General features: G+C 52.8%; 1 protein-coding gene across 1 annotated transcript; it reads left to right on the plus strand.

The window, feature by feature from the left end:
- Positions 1–6800: 6800 nt before the first annotated feature.
- Positions 6801–8262, plus strand: LOC138847125 (zymogen granule membrane protein 16). Its single transcript, XM_070064877.2, has 3 exons — positions 6801–6855; positions 6997–7129; positions 7905–8262. Exons 1-3 carry the CDS (start codon positions 6801–6803, stop codon positions 8260–8262), a joined length of 546 nt encoding a protein of 181 aa, XP_069920978.2.
- Positions 8263–22395: the final 14133 nt, after the last annotated feature.

The raw sequence follows: 22395 nt of genomic DNA on the forward strand, positions 1-22395 counted from the left end.
GGAGGACAGTGTGGCCAGACACAGAAGCACAAACACCCAGGGCCTCACTCAGATGGGGGAATCTCAAAAATGCTGACATCATAGTGGTCAGTTGTAGAACAGTGGTTGGGAGAGATGGGGGAGGGGTGGAAGAGGGAGGTGAGGGGGAGGATGCCAGCAGCTACAAAGGGACACTAAGAGAAGAGGGGTGTGGCCTGGTAGGGTGACCTGGTTAACAAGAAGGTGTTGGATATTACAGCTAGAAGAAGGTTTGAGTGCTTCCACCAGGGAGTGATAATAAATCTATGAGGTGATACGCTAACCACTCTCATTCGATCCACATACGGTGCATACATATATTGAAACACCAAAAAGTGCCCCATAAATATGTACTCAAAGAGAGTCTGTTTATTACTTTCTTGCAAGATGTGTTGATTTAAAAGGCAGAGTGGCCAGAGGGAGGAAGAGAGAGAGAGTGATCATCCATCCTCTGGTGCATCCCCCTACATGGCCGCAACAGCTGGGCCTGGGGCCAGGCTGAAGCCAGGAGCCAGGAATTCCATCTGGGGCTCCCATGTGGGCCACAGGGGCCTGAGCACTTGGGCCATCCTCTGCTGCCTTCCTAGGTGCATTAGCAGGGGGCTGGATTGGAAGCAGAACAGCTGGGAGAGTCCATGTTGTGAATCCAGTGCTTTGGCTCTCTACCAGGTGCTGGGATCCACAGCCTTGGCCCTTGACGTTGGAACACCTTCTGTCTGGTTCACTCTGACTATTCCAACAGGGCTCAGCTGAAGCATCATCCCCGTGGAAACCTGGGATCTCTGCAGACGGACAGATGGAATTGTTTCAGGAGGGGGGGTACAGAAGGCACACCTCCCAGGGGGGAGCCATGCTGTCTCTTCACCCAGTGTTCACCCAGCGATTCCCAAAGAATGACTTCACTTCTGGGCTGGGTTTCAAGGACAATGATCAGGCAATACCCAGGATGGGTTGGCCTAGATTTCTGGACGCGACAGCCAAGCCAAGCTCACCGGCAGATTCAGCGTGCTCAAGGCGAGCTGAAATTCTCAAGAAGAGAAGCCAGTGGGGGTCAGAGTGTGGAAGTGTGTGTTCCCACATCTGTGTGTGCTGGCCCCAGCAGATGATGATTAAAAGTCCTCGAGCCCCTGCCCCCCATGGGGGGAGACCCAGATTGAATTCCTAGCTTCCAGGGCCGGCACTGTGGCCTACTAGTGCAGCGATATTAGGCGCACGAGGCAATCCAAAGATGGCGCCCAAAGGAAGTAAGGTGGGTGGAACCCGAGGTTGTTTACCACCAAAGCTAATTGGCCGTGCAGCATCAGGAGAGATGACAACGACTGATGACAAGTCTACAGACATATGGCTGGTTCCGTAAAAAATCGCCCCATAAAATGACCTTTTAAGCAATTGGTTGGTCCTTATGCTCTGACCCAATAATCGTGCAGTTTTGTGCTTTAAAAGGTTTTACTACGCGTGCAATAAACGAGTTCCTGCTTGACTCGACTTCCCGCTGCGTCCGATTGTCTCCGGGATCGGGAGGCTGGGGAACGGGTGAGTGGCGCACTTGCCTTTCCTGGGACCCAGTCCATCCGCGTTTGGGTGGACTCAGACCCTGCACACTAGGTTAAGCCTCTGCCTGCAGTGCTGACATCCCATATAGGTACCAGTTCAAGTCCCGTCTGCTCCACTTCCAATCCAGCTCCCTGCTAATGGCCTGGGAAAGCAGTGGAAGATGGCCCAAGTGTCTGGGCACCTGCACCCATGTGGGAGACCCAGAAGAAGCTCCTGGCTCCTGGCTTCAGCTCAGCCCAGCTTCAGCCATTCTGGTTACTTGGGGAGGGAACTATTGGATGGAAGAACTTTCTCTCTTCCTGGCTCCCAGCTTCAGCCTGGTCCAGCCCAGCTGTTGCAAGAAGGTGTCAGAGTCGACCACCCGAAAAATGTCACCAAGAGACACGTCTCTTATGCAAACAGCACGGGGAAGTTTTATTGATTATCCAGCATGCTGGGGCTGTCTGATCATCATGAACAGAGCAGCCCCGAATAACCAAAGGTTAGGGTTTATAAAGGCAAAAACCGCAAAACCGGGAGAGGGGGGGAGAATACACAGTTGCTAAGCGGTTGCTAATATCTTACAATCAGCAATTATGATCTTAAGACATAGACAAATCACATCTTCATTATTAGCCCAGGTAACCCAGGTGCAACCTTTCTACTTTTAAGCTTGAGCAATCATGCTAGGGGGTTTTTGTGCGTTGCCAAGGGTGATGTAGTGCACTGCTATTGTCCAACTATTTGAGATCATAGTTTCAGACCAGAGTCTCACGTTGGGGGGTGGGGTTGCTTTCCCAGAATGCAGTCTCAAGTGCTCCAAAATGGAGTCCCTACTGTCAAGGTGCTACTTTACTCTGCCTTATTTTCACAGCTGCACCAGGAAGGTTTAAACCTGTAAGCTTAAGCTTAACTTTTTACATCCGCACATATACAATTTTAACTCTTCAAAGGTAGGGAGTAAACCAGCAGATTGGAGCTCTCACTCCCTTTCTTTCTGCCTCTCAAATAAAGAACACATTAAAAATTAAAAAAAAAAAAAGGCAAGACAAACATACATTGTCCGCGCTAAAGTGAATTTAGGACATTTTGGCTACCAATGAAACTATAACTCCAAGCCACATTTACTGAGTATCTGTACGCCAGGACTCGACCGGCAGTCTTCATGGGGCCTGCTCTTAGGAAGTTAACTTAAGGAGGATGGACAAGCAAACAAGCCTCACAGACCAGCAATGAGAGCCGGCAGCCCGCCAGCCCAAGCCCCTGCTGTTCTCAGCATGTGTTCTCTGTGTGTGGAATTCTTGGGGAGGCTTCCAGAATAAGTCTCCCTGATGGGTGTGGGGAGAGGGGAGATGGGGGAGGGGGTGGACTCAGGCCTTTCTAGTCGGACAGCTTCATGGAGGGCATGGGAACCCCCAAGGTCACGGTTCTGGGCTATGTTGTCTAACCAGAGGCCCAGAGGAGGCTAGGCCCAGTGGACATGGTCCCCAAGGGACAGGAAGCTCAGTGAAAAATCTCCTGGTTTCTCCCTGAATGCCTCCACAATTGCTACTCTTGTTTAGTTTATTTTCTCTTTGTTTCCAGAACACAGGACAATCAAACACCCTAAGGCAGGGATCCCTATCTGTCTGAGTTGTTAGCATCAGCCTTATCCAACAGTTCCTCTACCCTGAATAAGGTGCTCTCCAAGTGGCCGTGGGGTGAATTCCTTCCATCAGGGGGCGCTGTCGTTGCTTTGTGTCAGGGAGAATTCCTCTAACAACCCCAGCAGATTTGGTTTATTTTCTCCATCAGGAGGCTTCATCCTAGGTAGATCACCTGAGTTCTGTTTTTTATTGCTTAATAAAATATCTGAGCCCGGGTCCTTTGTAAAGCAGAGGAGATTTCTCCAGCTCATGGTTTTGCAGCTGAAAATCCAAGACCTGGCAGCCCCCCTGACTCCCCCCCCCCCCCGTGAGGGCCTTGGTCTGCATCTCGCCATGGCATCATGGTGGGAGTGTGTGCAGGGGGAGAAGGCAGTCATGTGGGGATACAGAAAGCCAGAGAAACTCAGGAGCTGTGCTGTTTTTTTTTTTTTTTTTTTTTTTTTTTTTTTTTTTTTTTGACAGGCAGAGTGGACAGTGAGAGAGAGACAGAGAGAAAGGTCTTCCTTTGCCGTTGGTTCACCCTCCAATGGCCGCCGCGGCCGGCGCACCGCGCTGCCGAGCAGTAGCCAGGTACTTATCCTGGTCTCCCATGGGGTGCAGGGCCCAAGCACTTGGGTCATCCTCCACTGCACTCCCAGGCCACAGCAGAGAGCTGGCCTGGAAGAGGGCAACCGGGACAGAATCCGGCACCCCGACCGGGACTAGAACCCGGTGTGCCGGCGCCACTAGGCGGAGGATTAGCCTAGTGAGCCGCGGCACCGGCCCTGTTTTTGTTTTTCTAACGTGAGGTGCAGAGAGAGAGAGAGAGAGAGAGAGAGAGAGAGAAACACTCTCATTCACTGGTTCACACACCCAAATGCTTGCAAAAGGATTTCGCACTCTGCCCTCAGAGCGTAGTGAGTTCCCAGGGTTTGTGCTGCCGTGGCGTCCAGGCTGCTCACCCCAGGAGCAGGGGCCCGGTTACCAGCCCTTCACCTGGTGGGACAGCTGGATGCAACCCACATGACTGACTCCACTGACCCCACTCCACACGGGCTGTGCACAGGGGCTGTCCTTCACAGCGTGGCCTCCAGGAACCATGCCTGCTGGAGCTAAACCCTCCAATTAGATCGCCCCACGGGAAACCTGCTTGGAGAATGCCCTGGCCCAATGACAGCTTTGGTCCTCTCTCTCTCTCTCTCTCTCTCTCTCTCTCTCTGCAGTCCCTCCCTGCTAACCTTCCCACTGGCCATACAAGTCATGTTACCTTCCCCCTCTGGAATCTTTAAGTATAATAATAAAAAAGCCCTTGTTTCTGTTATTTCATGCATTTTCTTCAGCTGCCTCCTCCGTCTGACCCGACAGATGCCCCCTGGCCCCACGAACAGAAGCCTTGTCCTGCTTGAGGCTCTCCCGGGGAGTGGCTGTCTTGGCTGATGGCCACTCTCCAAAAACAGACTTCCAGACCACGATAGCGGGCGAAGCTGGTGGACATTCAAATCTGCCACCCACCCCAGGCCAGCCTGTTTCCTGTTAGTAAATACGGGACGACACCTGTGTCATGTTATTTGAGGGGATGAAATGACATACAATAATATGACTGGGCAATTCTCGGAGACAGGTGTTTGATTGTCCTGTGTTCTGGAAACAAAGAGAAAATAAACTAAACAAGAGTAGCAATTCTGGAGACGCCAGACAAGAGGACTCGGGGCTTGAGGTGGCGAGAGATCCACCCTCGCGGGGCCGAAGGAGTCTGACACCCACTCCGAGGTTCCAGACCCAAGGGTGAGCTACGGCTCCAGGACCTTTCTGCCATGGTGTCTGAGAGTCCAGGGCAGGGGGGCACCTAAAGCCCAGCCCCACCCTGCCCCAAGGAGCACCTGCACCCCCTCAGCCCCTCAGCTTCCCTCATGCTCGCGGGACTGATGTCTCTTGGGAGGGGGGCAACTTGCAGCCCAAGTCACCCTTCTCAGAGACAGAGATGGTTTGAGAAGCGGCTGGCAGGTTGAGGCTGGCTGGCTGGCTAGACTTGCTAATGTACAAGATAGTCCCCATGATGTGATAGAATCCATAAAGTGGTATATGGTTGTACGGGCGTTTGCCATGCCATTCTTTAAACTTTACTGCCTGCTTGGGGTGTTTTTGCCTTTTTTTTTTTTTTTTGTAATAAAATATCAGGAAAGAGAGGGAAAAATTCTTTTTTTTTAAAGATTTATTTATTTGAAGGTCAGAGTTACACAGAGAAGAAGAGGCAGAGAGAGAGAGAGAGAGAGAGAGAGAGACAGAGAGAGAGGTCTTCCATGTGCTGGTTCACTCTCCAGATGGGGGAACATCCATAGCGATGCATCGGATCGGCTCAGTTCTGGCCACTGCGGCCATGTGGGGAGTGAAGCAGTGGATGAAGACTTCTCTGTCTCTCTCTCTCTCTCTCTCTCTCTCCCTTGCCACACTGAATAAATAAAATAAATTAATCAAAAGCTTCTGGTGACCATGCCTCAAGCTTGTCCTGCCCCTCCTGGCCTTGGCACTCAGCCAAGTGGACCCCACCTTGTCATCCGTAAGCTTTACGAGAGGGACAGACCCTGCCCAACACCTGATGCCAAGAGGTTGACCTTGTTTGCTCAGGAGGTGAGCTTCACTTGATAAAGAGCAGGAGGGGCCGGCGCCCCAGCTCACTAGGCTAATCCTCCACCTAGCGGCGCCGGCACACTGGATTCTAGTCCCGGTTTTCCCTCTTCCAGGCCAGCTCTGTGCTGTGGCCTGGGAGTGCAGTGGAGGAAGGCCCAAGTGCATGGGCCCTGCACCCCATGGGAGACCAGGAGAAGCACCTGGCTCCTGCCTTGGGATCAGCGCCATTGGAGGGTGAACCAACGGCAAAGGAAAACATTTCTCTCTGTCTCTCTCTCACTGTCCACTCTGCCTGTCAAAAAAAAAAAAAAAAAAAAAAAAAAAAAAAAAAAAGAACAGGAGGGAGGGCTAGGAGCTGGTATAAAAGTTCTGGAAGGTTCTAAGGGGTTACCTTGCACCTGAAGCTCCCAGGTGAGAGGTGTTAGGGATTCCTGGGTCTGCCTTTGAGGGGGTGGGGATTCAGATCTGATCTGGTCTGGGGAAGGGGATGCCTGGATTGAGTGGCAGGGAGTGTTAGTGAAGTGGGCACCTGGGTTGAAGCTATCTTAGGTGCAGAGATGTGTCAGCTGTCAGTTGAAGGACTAGGAACCTGGGACACTCAGGTGACTGGGAAAGGCCAGGCGTGTGTCGGTGGACAAAGAATCGTGACAAAGATCCCATCTGCTGGTTCACTCCCCCACATGGCCGCAATGGCCAGAGCTGGGCCAATCTGAGCCAGGAGCCTGGAGCTTCTTCCAGGTCTCCCAAGGGGGTGCAGGGCCTCAAGTGCTTGGGCCATCTTCCACCGCCTTCCCAGGGCACTAGCAGAGAGCTGGACCTTGCTGGAGCAGACCAAGGAACACCAGGTCTGGAGGATGCACTGCAGGCTGTGGACAGTGCTGTGCACCTTGAGCCTGGGTCTGGCTAGGTGGGAGCTGAAGGGTCAGGCCACCCGGAGGCCAGAGGGAAAGGGGGAAACCTCCCCCTCTGCTCTCTTCTTCCCCCTGCAGCCTCACGATGTGGACCTTCATGCTCCTGGGCCTTCTCTGTGCCTCGGCCTCTGCCAGTGCCAGTAAGTGAGCCGCTGGGACTCTGGGGGCAGGTGGCGGGAAGGGGCCCCTGCTGGGCTGGTGTCCAAGGCTTGCAGGGCCGCCCCTGAGTGGTGGGAACTGGGAGGTCCTTGCCTCCAAGCCCCCCTTTCTTTCCACTGCAGTCCAGGCCAGGTCCTCCTCCTACAGTGGCGAGTATGGAAGGGGAGGAGGAGAGCCATTCTCCCACTCCAGCCTCCAGCTGGAAGGGCCCATCACAGCCATCCGTGTCCGGGTCAACAGCCGCTATATCGTGGGGTAAGGCTCTTCCGCGTTCCTCAAGCTCTTACTAGCTCAGGAAGTGCTCTTTCACTCTGGGCCACCTGTGCCTCAACCAACAGGTCCCTAGTGAGGCAGGATATGGGGATAGCTGTGAGAGGACTCGGCTTCCAGAACCGTACCCTTTGGACTCCTCCCTCCCCGAATATGCCTGGTGGTGGCAAATCATTAATAACCACTAACTCTCAGGGGCCTGGAAGTCGACCAGCCCTGCCCACCCGCCTTCTGCGGTTTAAAGTTTCTTTCCAATATCCCTGCTGGGTGCCCTGCAACTTTGCTCAACGCCTCTCTTGAGCAGTCCCCACTCCATTGCTAGTCGGAAAATTCTATCACGTGCAGAGCCAACGTGTGTCCGCTGATCCTGGATCTGCCTCCTGGGACAGCAGGGACAAGCCTCTTCCCTCTCCCACAAGGGAGCCACTCAGCTGTTAGAAAATCCCTTTGCTTCCACAAGTGCGGGAATGGGGGAGGGGCATCGTAGGAGGCTGGACTCCAAATTCAAGGCCTGCCATGTGCTGTGTGTGGGCGACTCTGGGCAAGCTGCCTTCCTTCTCTGCACCTGCTGTCAGCCAGGCCAGGAGCTGAAGTTCTTTGTGTGGTCCTCCAGGGCTCACCCGGCCTACACTTTTGGGGCAACTAGCAGGGACTGCTCATGCTAGTGTCCAGTTTGGAGGACTCCACGTGCAGGCCAAACGGTCCTGAACTCTGATGACCTAATCAGTGTCCCCGTTCCTGCCCTCCCACCCGTCCCCAGTCTCCAGGTGCGCTATGGCCAGGTGTGGAGCGACTACGTGGGTGGCAAGCTGGGAGACCTGGAGGAGATCTTTCTGCACCCAGGGGAGTCAGTGATCTCGGTGTCTGGGTCATACAAAAACTATCTGAAGACCCTGGTCTTTGAGACTAACGAGGGTCGCTTCCTTTCCTTTGGGAACGACACAGGCGTAATGTTCTATGCTATACCCTTGGACATCGACGCCGTGCTCCGATTCATCAGTGGCCGAGCTGGCTTATTCATCAACGCCATTGGCCTGCATTGGGACACCATCCCAGAAACTGCCCCAGCAACTGCTGAGCCCGCCTCCTCCGTGGCAGGGCCCCGTGGTGGGGTGTAACAACTCCCTGATCACCATTCCCATACAAATGGCTCAATAAAAGGACATGGCTAAAGCTGGTGTGCATGTGGGTGTGTGCAGGCGGGACCCACTCTTGGAGGGCGGTGTGACTCTCAGCTCTGGCTACCTGCTGCTAAGAGTGGGAGCACGAGGGAGACAGGTGTTGAGAATCCTGGGCTCTTCCGTACATCGCAAGGATAGGAGACGCTGGTTTGAACCAACTCTTTTCGGGGTTAGCTCTTGAGAATGTCTGTCCAAACAGGAGTTCTGAAGGGAAGGCTCAGCGGGGGCACACCGCCGAGCCCCAGGTGTGCCTCTCTGGCGCCCTCCCCCCTGAGAAGGGGCTGGTCTGACCAAGGGCTCTCCCCTCTCCCTGGAGCTCAGCTGCAGGTGGGTGGCCTGCACCTCTGTCCTCCCATCTGTCCCAGATGCGATCTCCCTGCTGAAGTTTCGCCCCAGTTTGTGCTTAAGGACTCCACCCCACTCCCCAGGCCAGTTCTTCCTCGTCTTACCCCTAACCTGGTGCTCTTGCTTAGCCCTCTGGGAACTGGCGCTCAGGCAGATGAGAAGCCCGTGGCTGAGACACACCCATGTCCCGTATTAGAGCGAGTGGGTTTCATTCCTGACTCCACCTTCCTGCTGACGTGGCTCCTGGGAGGCAGCAGGGACGGTTCAGGATGGTTCAAGTGCCACCCACACGGAGCGCCGGTTGAGTTCTCCTCCAGCTTCTGCCCCCACTCCCACCTCTCTAACAAACAGAAAATAAAAACGGAGCCGGCGCCGCGGCTCATAGGCTAATCCTCCGCTTTGCGGCGCTGGCACACGGAGTTCTAGTCCCGGTTGGGGCGCCGGATTCTGTACCGGTTGCCCCTCTTCCAGGCCAGCTCTCTGCTGTGGCCAGGGAGTGCAGTGGAGGATGGCCCAAGACCTTGGGCCCTGCACCCCATCGTAGATCAGGAGAAACAGCATGCTCCTGATTTGGATTAGTGTGTTGTGCCAGCCTCAGTGCACTGGCCTCGGCTGCCTTTGGAGGGTGAACCAATGGCAAAGGAAGACCTTTTTGTCTGTCTCTCTCTCTCACTGTCCACTCTGACTGTAAAAAACAAAAACAAAACAAAAAAAAACAAAACAACAACAACAAAAACAAAACACCACCAACAACAACGGAGAGTCTTTCCTTAGGGACCCACCATTTCAACAGTGTGAACTTGGCCAACACCACAGCCAAAGTGGAAATTCTGGGGCAGGCACTTAGTATGGTGGATAAGTTGCCACTAGGGGCTGCGTCCCATATCTGAGTGCCTGGGTTCAAGGCCTGGCTCCACTTTCGTTTTTTAAGACTTTTCAAAAATGTATTTATTTGAGAGTTACAGAGAGGCAGAGGCAGAGCCAGTGGCAGAGAGAGAAAGAAAGATGTCTTCCATCTGCTGGTTCACTCCCAGATGGCTACAACGGCCAGAGCTGGGCCGATCTAAAACCAGGATTCAATAGCCAGGAGCTTCTTCTGGGTCTCCCACGTGGATACAGGGACCCAAGGACTTGGAGCATCTTCTACTGCTTTCCCAGGCCATCGCAGAGAGCTGGATCACAAGTGGAGTAGCCGGGACTCCAACCGGCGCCCATACAGAATGCCAGCACTGCAGGCGGCAGCTTTACCCACTACTCCACAGCCTGGCTCCACTTTTGATTCCAGCTTCCTGTTAATGCCAACCATGTGGGAGGCCTGCATTGAGTTCTGGGCTCCTGGCTTCAGTCTGGCCCAGCCTGCCTGTCGTGGGCATTTAGGGAGTGAACCAATGGATGGGACATCTCTGTCTGCCTTTCATAGAGTATGAAAATAAAGTTTTTACAAAAGTAAATTCCAAAGTAGAGACATTTTCATCTTTGATTGCCCCAAGTACAAGGGGTTAGTTAGAATTCAGGGGAAGCATTAGGATGGCTGGATAGAGTCAGTGAGGACACAAAGTGGCTTTGGGAAGAATTTCGAGGACTCTAAAATACTGGCAGTTTTAGGTTTTGGTGTAGTGGTGGGCAGTAACATATTGCTTCCCATAGATTTCTTTGTGTCATAGGGAATGTCAAAGACATATTTCTTCCCAATTAGACAAAGAGAAGCTATAGACACGTAATTTTGTTAGAAAAAATTTTAAAAAACCCCAAGCACTATAAAAATAAGCCCACCACTAGCATGTTTTTATAACAATTCCTTGGGCGCCAGATGTTGCTGTGGATCCATTCTGAGAGGAGGGTCGAGGTGGGGGCAAGAGGCGTGGAGTCACCACACAGACCCCAGGTGTGGGTGAAAGCAGGCCAGATGCGAGCAGCTGGAAGACTCATTTATTTCAGTTGGCACAGCAGCGTATAGAGCCAAGGCAGCCAATCTGGTCAATTGGTGGTCTATGCCCTAACCAATCACAGCCTGTTGCCAGGCAGTTTCCAAAACCATCCAATCACAGCGTGTTGCCAGGCAGTTTCTGTTGCCTGTGGCCACCTTGCATGGCCTTCTCATTCAACCACAATTTCCATCACAGAATATTATGCCATTGTAATTCTTTTTGAGCTATCAATATCATAGATCTTACCCTTTTCAAGTGTGCAAGTGATTTTTAGTATATTTGTAAGGTTTGTAAAGCCTTCATCGCAAATTCCAGAATACCTAAGTAAAAAAAAAAAAAAAAATCCGAGGCCATGAGTTGTCTCCCCAGCCTCCCTTTAGCCCAGCAGAGTCATGTTCTCATGTGTGAACCTGAGGAAGAATTAAGTCAGGCTGATAACAAAGCCATTGCCTTACATACTCATTTGTGGTGAGAACATTTACGATCTACTTTTAGCAATTCTGACGAAAGTCACCATTCCATGTGATCTATTGATCACTAAAGGCTGCTTCTTCCTTTCACCTGAAACTTTGTATGCTCTGATCAACATCTTGCCTCTCTCCATCCATTGTTCCACCAAACCTCTCATGACTAACACTTTTTTTTTTTTTGTAAAGATTATTTATTTGAAAGGCAGAATGACAGAGAGGGAGAGACAGGGAGAGATCTTCCATCCACTGATTTACATCCCATACAGCTGCAATTGCTGGGGCTGGTCCAGGCTGTAATCAGGAGCCTAGAATCTCATCTAGGCCTCCCACGTGGGTAGCAGGGACCCAAGCAGTTAGGCCACCCTCCACTGCTTCCCCAGGTGCATCAGCAGGAAGCTGGATCAGAACTGGAGCAGCTGGGACTCAGATCAGCCTCTGATACGGGAAGCCGCTTAGCCCACTGTGTCATTACTCTGGCCCCTGCTGACGGCCACCCTGCTCTCAAATTCTGAGTTGGTATTTCTTAGATTCTACACGTAAGTGGGATGTGGTATGTATTTGTCTCTCTGTGCCTGATTTCCCTTAGCATAGTGCCCTTCAGGTTCACCCCTAGTATTACAAAGGACAGGGTTTGGGAATACAGCTGACTCAGAGGTCATCAGCACATAAATAGTGAAGTTCAAGTGCTACAGTGAAGTTCAAGTGCTGGGTGTGGAAGAAGCCATTCAGGAAAGCAACAGGTATAGAAAAGGAGAAAGGCAGGAGGAAGCGAACTGGGAAACACCAGTGGTGGTTGGTACAAAGAGGAGGCAGTTACAGAACTATAGAAGGGAGGTTAATGTTGCGGCACAGCAGGTTAAGGCACCACACTGCATCCCATACTGGAGTGTCCGTTGGAGACCTGGCTACACTCCTTCTGGTCCAGCTCCCTGCCTCTGATAATGGCTCAAGTGATTGAGTTCCTGCTACCCATCTTGGATGGAGCTCCTGGTTCCTGGCTTTATGTCTGCCCAGCCCCAGCTGTTGTAGGCATCTGGGGAGTGAACCAATGGACGAAAGATCTCTCTCCTTCTCTCTGCACTCAAATCAATAAATAGGGAAAAAAGAACTAGAGAATGGAGTGGTATGGGAGGCAAGGAGAAGGCAAGAGAGAAATTCCAAGCAGTGGCTAAGGCCACGATAATGGAGAAAAGGAAAGATCTCCGTTTCTTCCATGGTGGCCGTGAGGAGGTCATTCATTATCTTGACAAGCACAGCTTCAGTGGCCTGCAGGAATCAGCTGAAGCAGGCTGCAATTTGCTAAGGAATGAATGGGAGGTGAGGATTCCCAGAGGTGAGGGCTATTTCAAGAAGTTTGTCTCTAGAGAGACAAAAATAAGCTGGTAGTCATAGCTCTGGGGACTGTGATGTTGCTGTGGATCCATTCTGAAAGGAGGATCGTGGTGGGGGCAAGAGGCGTGGAGTCACCACACAGATCCCAGGTGTGGGTGAAAGCAGGCCAAAGGTGAGCAGCTAGAAGACTCCTTTACTTCAGTTGGTAGAGCAGCTTAAATAACCAAGGCAGCCAATCTGGTCAAGGGGTGGTCTATGCTCTAACCAATCACAGCCTGCTGCCAGGCAGTTTCTAAAACCAAGCCATCCAATCAAAGCCTGTTGTCTGTCAGGCTCCATTGTCATGTTGTTTCCGAAGCCATCCAATCACAGGCTGTTGCCAGGCAGTTTCCATTGTCAGATGGCATCCTGGCATGACCTTCTCTTTCCACCACATTTCTTCCTTTTCATTTATTTTTGAGCAACAGGAGGCATGATTCTTGGCCAGACCATTGTTGACCCCGTTTCCATGTGGTCTCTGCACGTGGCTGTGCTTCCCTTAGGTTGTCTCCCAGGGGATCTTATCCATAATTGACTAACCAGTGCTCACAAAGGGAGGCACAGGAGTGCTTACTCAGATAGGGATAGGAATGAGGAACAACGGTAATCAGGAATGGCGTGACTGCACACAGGCTGTGGGCCGTTTGAGTGGCTGACCAGAGCCAGTGGTGTATAAAGCAGTAGCAGATGTGGCTATGGGCACTTTCTCAGGGTAGGATGATAGGGCAGGTGCATCCGCTAACAAGGCAGACTCTCAGTCGTGTTCAGCTGGTTCTGGTTGGCTGACAGTTGTAGGCTTGATGTTTCTGGCTGGTACCCAAATGGGCTGTCCCGCATGCTCTGGAAAGACACAAGCATATCCTTGGCCCTTGGTTAGCAGAAGCCTTTTTACAAGCGTTGGAATCCAGGGCCTGAATTCTGTGTTCACTTAGAGATTAACGGCAAACATGTGGGTGGGATGGGGTCTAGCAGCTGTCCTGAGAGCCTGGGTGCCTGGGGACTGCCAAAAACGTGGGGATCCTCACTGGGTGCGGATGGGATGACCTCGCGTTGGTTACTGCCTGGAGATCGTCTAAGTTCATCCCATGGATATTTGGGGGTGGTTGTCTAGGCATTGCTGCGTTGTTTGCTACATTGTCATTTTCACTGTTGGAGCTCTCTCTCCTTAAGTCACCAACCGTTGCCTGTGAGGCAGCAGCCTGGAGTGACAGGCTCTTATCACTCACAGACTCACTATATTTCTCCTGTGCTTAGTGGGGGACATCCTTGATTCATTAGGTCAAGGCCGTATGCCCACATGGTGTCTGCGCAGCGTCACCTCTCTCGAGTGAGGGACAATGACATGCTTCCGAATTCTGGCATGATCAGTCCTTATGTGAATTCGCCGGGCGAACCGACAGTAAAAGGAGGAGCCGAGAAGCGGCGTTAGGCTTCTGGGTGGTGTGTGCCTGCCTAACCTGGGGTGACTTAGACCGAGGGCAAGGACCAGGAAAGGGGCGTAGGAGCGGGTCCACAGGAACACCTGTCCTATTTTATACATGCAAGTGTTCAGCCTGATTCTAGAATCACAGACAAAAGCCAGTTAGGATCTTTTCGATTAAACTTGTTGTATTTTGTCTTTGACAGGTGAAGGAGGCTCAGTCCCACCATGGGGTCTGGATTGCACCAAGACTCGAAAAGAGGGCAAAGGCTGCTTTGTCGCTTGCAGGCCACACAGGAGGGGAGGAGAGAGCAAGGACCCAGTGACATGGCTAGCCATGGCCTCCCAGTTCTGCTGTCACTTTTGCAAAGTCCTGAGAAGAACTCCCTGGAACTCCTTGTCACACGTGACAAGATCAGGTTGCTCTGAGCTAGGTAGCTCCGCTGCTGTCTTTGTTGAAACACAAACTGTGTTGCTGGTCCTTTGAGAGAGGAGCTGTGTCATTGGTTCAAAGGAGGCAGGAGCATGTGAGGGTTCCAAGCTGCTTCCCCCATGGTGTGGGGGTGCAGGGGGCATTTTATAGATGACGCAGCAGACAGCTGGTGTGTGGAGATGCAGGTTGGGCAAGTTCTCATTGGAGGAGCTTGGAAACAGCCAGCATGGCACTGGCTCCTGCATACAGCTGCTTTGCCAAGCAAAACACTGAAAACACAAAGACCTTTGGACTTTCATAGCCTGTAGCATTGGGGCTGGGTGAAGTTTAAGGCAACTCCTTGACATTTTCAGGGGCAGTAGGCCGGGCCCCTGGGTTAAAAGGAAAGCAGGGGGCAGGGGTTCGGGGCAACAGATTAAGCCACCGCTTGGGATGCCTGCATCCCACATCAGAGTTCCCGGTTGGACTCCCAGCTGCTCCACTTCCACTCCAGCTCCCCTAATGCATCCTGGGAGGCAGCATATGATGCACAAGTGCTTGGGCCCTGCTGCTCATGTGGGAGTCCAGAGAGAGTTCCTGGCTTGTGGCTTCAGCCTGACTTAGGCCTGGCTGGGCGGGCACGTGGAGAGCGAAACCGTGGATGGAAGATCCCCATCTCTCTCTCTACCTTTCAAGGAGAAGAAAATGATAAACACGTTTTTAAATTGCCAAAGAGAGGACTGGCATTGTGGCACAGCGGGTTAAACTGCCTACCTGCTATACCAGCATCCTATAATTTATTTTATTTTTACTTTTATTACTTTTTAGAGAAAGCTTTTATTTAATAAATATAAATTTCAAAAGTAGAACTTTTGGATTCTAGCAGTGCATCCTGTAAGTTGAAGTGCTGGTTCGAGTCCTAGCTACCTGCTTCCCATCTAATTCCCTCGAACACGCCTCGGAAGGTAGCAGATAATGGAACAAATATTTGGGACCCTGTCACCCATGTCCGAGACCCTAAGCGAGAGGCCTGGCTCCTGGCTTTGGGCTGTCCCATCCTCAATGTGGTAGCCATTAAAAAATATATTTATGTCTTATTTGAAAGAGTGGCAGAGAGAAAAGAGAGAAAGAGAAAGATCTTCCATTCCTGGCTTCACTTCCCAGATGACCACAACGGACAGGCCTGGACCAGGCCAAAGCCAGGATCCAGGAGCTTCATCCGGGTCTCCCACATGGGAGCTGGGGTCCAAGCACTTGGGCCATCCTCTGCCTCTTTCCCAGGCGCATTAGTAGGGAGCTGGGTTGGAAATGGAGCAGCCGGGACAGGAACTGATGCCCATACACGGGGTGCTGGCATTGCCGCCAGCAGCTTTACCCACAACGCCACAACACCGGCCCCCTAAACAAATAGTGTTACAAATACCACTGTGAACAGATGGACTGGTGGGAGCTTGGTGTTCCACCGCCTTCCCGCTCTGCGCTGGTGCTTCAGTCACTACATGGGCAAATGTGGACTCCTGGAAAGGACCGGGCGGGGCCCTGGGACCCCTTCAGGGCCTCTGTCTTAAGGGTCCTGGGCGTTTCCTGCAGGCATCAAGGGAGAGAATCAAAGAGAAAGGCAGACAGAGGACAAGGGACAAGGCCAAGCCCATTGGCTGGGTGAGGAGACAGTTCCGTCAAAGGGTACCTGAAGGCCAAGGAGAAGAGAGGAGACACCTTGGAATTCCTGGCCTGGGTGCACCTGTGCTCCCGGAAGTGCGCCGCCCTACTTCCGGCTCTGGAGGGCGGGACTCCCTTTGCCATTTGGGCTGAGCCCCCAGTGCCAGATGATGAGCCAGCTGGAGGGGAGGGAGTGGGATGCCCTGAGTGACGGGTCAGGAGCCACTGATAAGCGCTGCTAGTTACTCCAGACCCTCCATGGCCTCCATGCTTCTGTCTTCTTGGAAGTCCTGCTGACTCAGAGGGGTCACAGGGGCCAGTCCTGGAGACGCCAGACAACAGGACTCGGGGCTTGAGGTGGAGAGATCCACCCTCGTGGGGCAGAAGGAGTCTGACACCCACTCTGAAGTCTCAGACCCGAGGGTGGGGGAGGGCTCCAGGACCTTTCTGCCATGGTGTCTGAGAGTCTGGGGCAGGGGCCCAGCCCCACCCTGCCCCAAGGAGCACCTGCACCCCCTCAGCGCCTCAGCTTCCCTCATGCTCCCTGGAATGACGTCTCTTGGGAGGGGGGCAACTTGCAGCCCAAGTCACCCTTCTCAGAGACAGATGGTTTGAGAAGGGGCTGGCAGGTTGAGGCTGGCTGGCTGGCTAGACTTGCTAATGTACAAGATAGTCCCCATGATGTGATAGAATCCATAAAGTGGTATATGGTTGTACAGGTGTTTGCCATGCCATTCTTTAAACTTTACTGCCTGCTTGTTCTTCGTTTTTTTTTCTTTGTTTGTTTTTTTTTCTTTTTGTATCAAAATATCAGGAAAGAGGGGGAAAATTCTTTTTTTAAAGATTTATTTATTGGGCCGGCGCTGCGGCTCACTAGGCTAATCCTCCGCCTTGCGGCGCCAGCACACTGGGTTCTAGTCCCGGTCGGGGCGCCGGATTCTGTCCCGGTTGCCCCTCTTCCAGGCCAGCTCTCTGCTGTGGCCAGGGAGTGCAGTGGAGGATGGCCCAGGTGCTTGGGCCCTGTACCCGCATGGGAGACCAGGAAAAGCACCTGGCTCCTGGCTCCTGCCATCGGATCAGAGCGGTGCGCCGGCCGCAGCGCGCTGGTCGTGGCGGCCATTGTTGGGTGACCCAACGGCAAAGGAAGACATTTCTCTCTGTGTCTCTCTCTCACTGTCCACTCTGCCTGTCAAAAAATAAAAAAAAAATAAAAATTTATTTATTTATTTGGAGGTCAGAGTTACACAGACAGAGAAGACGCAGAGAGAGAGAGAGAGAGAGATAAAGAGAGGTCGGTGGGGATTCAGATCTGATCTGGTCTGGGGAAGGGGATGCCTGGATTGAGTGGCAGGGAGTGTTAGTGAAGTGGGCACCTGGGTTGAAGCTATCTTGGTGCAGAGATGTGTCAGCTGTCAGTTGAAGGACTAGGAACCTGGGACACTCAGGTGACTGGGAAAGGCCAGGCGTGTGTCGGTGGACAAAGAATCGTGACAAAGATCCCATCTGCTGGATCACTCCCCCACATGGCCACAATGGCCAGAAATGGGTCAATCCAAAGCCAGGAGCTTGAGCTTCTTCCAGGTCTCCCAAGGGGGTGCAGGGCCTCAAGTGCTTCGGCCATCTTCCACCGCCTTCCCAGGGCACTAGCAGAGAGCTGGATCGGAAGTGGAGCAGACGGGACTTGAACCGGTGCCCATATGGGATGGCGGCTCCAGGGGCGGAGGACTCACCTACTGCACTCCAGAGGCCAGCTTGTCGGTGTTGGCTCTGATGCTGGGTTCAGGAAATTCAGCCGTCTCCAGGCTGAGGCCTATCCTCCAGTCCTAATTCAGAAAGTCCCTGTCCTGGCTGTGTCAGGAGACAGAGCACACCAAGAGTGAGCGCTGACCTTCTGCTTGGAGGGGAAAAGGAGGGCGTGGCTACAGCCAGACCAAGGGCGGGCCAGAGACAGTTGGACCCTGGAACATCAGGTCTGGAGGATGGCACTGCAGGCTGTGGACAGTGCTGTGCACCTTGATCCTGGGTCTGGCTAGGTGGGAGCTGAAGGGTCAGGCCACCCGGAGGCCAGAGGGAAAGGGGGAAACCTCCCCCTCTGCTCTCTTCTTCCCCCCTGCAGCCTCGCGATGTGGACCTTCATGCTCCTGGGCCTTCTCTGTGCCTCGGCCTCTGCCAGTGCCAGTAAGTGAGCCGCTGGGACTCTGGGGGCGGGGTGGCAGGAAGGGGCCCCTGCTGGGCTGGTGGCCAAGGCTTGCAGGGCCGACCCTGAGCGGTGGGAACTGGGAGGTCCTTGCCTCCAAGCCCCCCTTTCTTTCCACTGCAGTCCAGGCCAGGTCTTCCTCCTACAGTGGCGAGTACGGAAGTCCAGGAGGAGAGCCATTCTCCCACTCCGGCCTCCAGCTGGAAGGGCCCATCACAGCCATCCGTGTCTGGGTTGACAGCCGCTATATTGTGGGGTAAGGCTCTTCCGTGTTCCTCCAAGGTCTTAGAACTCAGGAAGTGCTCTTTCACTCTGGGCCACCTGTGCCTCAACCAACAGGTCCCTAGTGAGGCAGGATATGGGGATAGCTGTGTGAGGACTCGGCTTCCAGAACTGTACCCTTTGGACTCCTCCCTCCCCGAATATGCCTGATGGTGGCAAATCATTAATAACCACTAACTCTCAGGGGCCTGGAAGTCGATCAGCCCATCTCACCCGCCTTCTGTGGTTTAAAGTTTCTTTCCAATATCCCTGCTGGGTGCCCTGCAACTTTGCTCAACGCCTCTCTTGAGCAGTCCCCACTTCATTGCTAGTCGGAAAATTCTATCACGTGCAGAGCCAAAGTGTGTCCGCTGATCCTGGATCTGCCTCCTGGGACAGCAGGGACAAGCCTCTTCCCTCTCCCACAAGGGAGCCACTCAGCTGTTAGAAAATCCCTTTGCTTCCACAAGTGCGTGAAAGGGTGGGGCATCGTAGGAAGCTGGACTCCAAATTCAAGGCCTGCCATTTGCGGTATGTGGGCGACTCTGGGCAAGCTGCCTTCCTTCTCTGCACCTGCTGTCAGCCAGGCCAGGAGCTGAAGTTCTTTGTGTGGTCCTCCAGGGCTCACCCGGCCTACACTTTTGGGGCAACTAGCAGGGACTGCTCATGCTAGCGTCCAGTTTGGAGGACTCCACGTGCAGGTCAAAAGGTCCTGAACTCTGATGACCTAATCAGTGTCCCCGTTCCTGCCCTCCCACCCGCCCCAGTCTCCAGGTGCGCTATGGCCAGGTGTGGAGCGACTACGTGGGTGGCAACCTGGGAGACCTGGAGGAGATCTTTCTGCACCCAGGGGAGTCAGTGATCGCGGTGTCTGGGTCATACGGTAACTATCTGAAGACCCTGAACTTTTTCACCAACTACGGTCGCATCCTTTCCTTTGGGAACGACACAGGCGTAATCTTCTATGCTGTCCCCTTGGACCTGGACGCCGTGCTCCGATTCATCAGTGGCCGAGCTGACTTATTCGTCAGCGCCATTGGCCTGCACTGGGACACCATCCCAGAAACTGCCCCAGCAACTGCTGAGCCCGCCTCCTCCGTGGCAGGGCCCCGTGGTGGGGTGTGAGAACTCCCTGATCACCATTCCCATACAAATGGCTCAATAAAAGGACATGGCTAAAGCTGGTGTGCATGTGGGTGTGTGCAGGCGGGACCCACTCTTGGAGGGCAGTGTGACTCTCAGCTCTGGCTACCTGCTGCTAAGAGTGGGAGCACGAGGGAGACAGGTGTTGAGAATCCTGGGCTCTTCCGTACGTCGCAAGGAGAGGAGATGCTGGTTTGTACCAACTCTTTTCGGGGTTAGCTCTTGAGAATGTCTGTCCAAACAGGAGTTCTGAAGGGAAGGCTCAGCGGGGGCACACCGCCGAGCCCCAGGTGTGCCTCTCTGGCGCCCTCCCCCCTGAGAAGGGGCTTCTCTGACCAAAGGCTGTCCCCTCTCCCTGGAGCTCAGCTGCAGGTGGGTGGTCTGACCTCTGTCCTCCCATCTGTCCCAGATCCGATCTCCCTGCTGAAGTTTCGCCCCAGTTTGTGCTTAAGGACTCCACCCCATTCCCCAGGCCAGTTCTTCCTCGTCTTACCCCTAACCTGGTGCTCTTGCTTAGCCCTCTGGGAACTGGCGCTCAGGCAGATGAGAAGCCCGTGGCTGAGACACACCCATGTCCCGTATTAGAGCGAGTGGGTTTCATTCCTGACTCCACCTTCCTGCTGACGTGGCTCCTGGGAGGCAGCAGGGACGGTTCAGGATGGTTCAAGTGCCACCCACACGGGAGAGCCGGATGAGTTCTCCTCCAGCTTCTGCCCCCACTCCCACCTCTCTAACAAACAGAGAACAAAAACGGAGCCTGCGCCGTGGCTCAATAGGCTAATCCTCCGCCTTGCGGCGCTGGCACACTGAGTTCTAGTCCCGGTTGGGGCGCCGGATTCTGTCCCGGTTGCCCCTCTTCCAGGCCAGCTCTCTGTTGTGGCCAGGGAGTGCAGTGGAGGATGGCCCAAGACCTTGGGCCCTGCACCCCATGGGAGACCAGGAGAAACAGCATACTCCTGATTTGGATCAGTGTGTTGTGCCGGCCGCAGTGCACTGGCCTCGGCTGACTTTGGAGGGTGAACCAACGGCAAAGGAAGACCTTTTTGTCTGTCTCTCTCTCTCACTGTCCACTCTGACTGTAAAAAACAAAAAAAAACCAAAACAACAACAACAACAAAAACAAAACACCACCAACAACAACGGAGAGTCGTTCCTTAGGGACCCACCATTTCAACAGTGTGAACTTGGCCCACACCACAGCCAAAGTGGAAATTCTGGGGCAGGCACTTAGAATGGTGGTTAAGTTGCCACTAGGGGCTGAGTCCCATATCTGAGTGCCTGGGTTTAAGGACTGGCCCTACTTTTGTTTTTAAGACTTTTTAAAAAATGTATTTATTTGAGAGTTACAGAGAGGCAGAGGCAGAGAGAGAGAGACAGAGAGACAGAGAGAGGTGTTCCAAATGCTGGTTCACTCCCAGATGGCTACAACGGCCAGAGCTGGGCCGATCTGAAGCCAGGAGCCAGGAGCTTCTTCTGGGTCTCCCACATGGATACAGGGACACAAGGACTTGGAGCATCTTCTACTGCTTTCCCAGGCCATAGCAGAGAGCTGGATCACAAGTGGAGCAGCTGGGACTCGAACCGGCGCCCATACGGAATGCCAGCACTGCAGGCGGCAGCTTTACCCACTACTCCACAGCCTGGCTCCACCTTTGATTCCAGCTTCCTGTTAATGCCAACCATGTGGGAGGCCTGCATTGAGTTCTGGGCTCCTGGCTTCAGTCTGGCCCAGCCTGCCTGTCGTGGGCATTTAGGGAGTGAACCAATGGATGGGACATCTCTGCCTGCCTTTCATAGAGTATGAAAATAAAGTTTTTACAAAAGTAAATTCCAAAGTAGAGACATTTTCATCTTTGATTGCCCCAAGCACAAGGGGTTGGTTAGAATTCAGGGGAATCATTAGGATGGCTGGATAGAGTCAGTGAGGACACGAAGTGGCTTTGGGAAGAAATTCAAGGACTCTAAAATACTGGCAGTTTTTGGTTTTGGTGGTAGTGGTGGGCAGTAACATATTGCTTCCCATATATTTCTTTGTGTCATAGGCAATGCAAAGTCATATTTCTTCCCAATTAGACAAAGAGAAGTTACAGACATGTAATTTTGTAAACAATAAAAATAAAAAAAAACCCAAACACTATAAAAAGAAGCCCACCACTAGCATGTTTTCATAACAATTCCTTGGGCACCAGATGTTGCTGTGGATCCATTCTGAGAGGAGGATCGAGGTGGGGCAAGAGGCGTGGAGTCACCACACAGACCTCAGGTGTGGGTGAAAGCAGGCCAGAGGCGAGCAGCTGGAAGACTCATTTATTTCAGTTGGTACAGCAGCTTATAGAGCCAAGGCAGCCAATCTGGTCAAGGGGTGGTCTATGCCCTAACCAATCACAGCCTGTTGCCAGGCAGTTTCCAAAGCCATCCAATCACAGCGTGTTGCCAGGCAGGCTCCGTTGCCATGTCATTCCTGAAGCCATCCAATCACAGCCTGTTGCCAGGCAGTTTCCGTTGCCTGCGGCCATCTTGGCATGGCCTTCTCATTCCACCACAAATTCCATCACAGAATATTATGCCATTGGAATTCTTTTTGAGCTATAAATATCATAGATCTTACCCTTTTCAAGTGTGCAAGTGATTTTTAGTATATTTATAAGGTTTGTACATCCAGCATCGCCAGTTCCAGAATACCTAAGTAAAAAACAAAACAAAAAAACAAAACCTGAGGCCATGAGTTGTCTCCCCAGCCTCCCTTTAGCCCAGCAGAGTCATGTTCTCATGTGTGAACCTGAAGAAGAATTAAATCAGGCTGATAACAAACCATTGCCTTACATACTCATTTGTGGTGAGAACATTTATGATCTACTTTTAGC

The sequence above is a fragment of the Oryctolagus cuniculus genome, chromosome 19 (assembly GCF_051225735.1).
Source record: "Oryctolagus cuniculus isolate XC-2025 breed Fujian yellow rabbit chromosome 19, ASM5122573v1, whole genome shotgun sequence".
Classification (NCBI taxonomy): Eukaryota; Metazoa; Chordata; class Mammalia; order Lagomorpha; family Leporidae; genus Oryctolagus; species Oryctolagus cuniculus.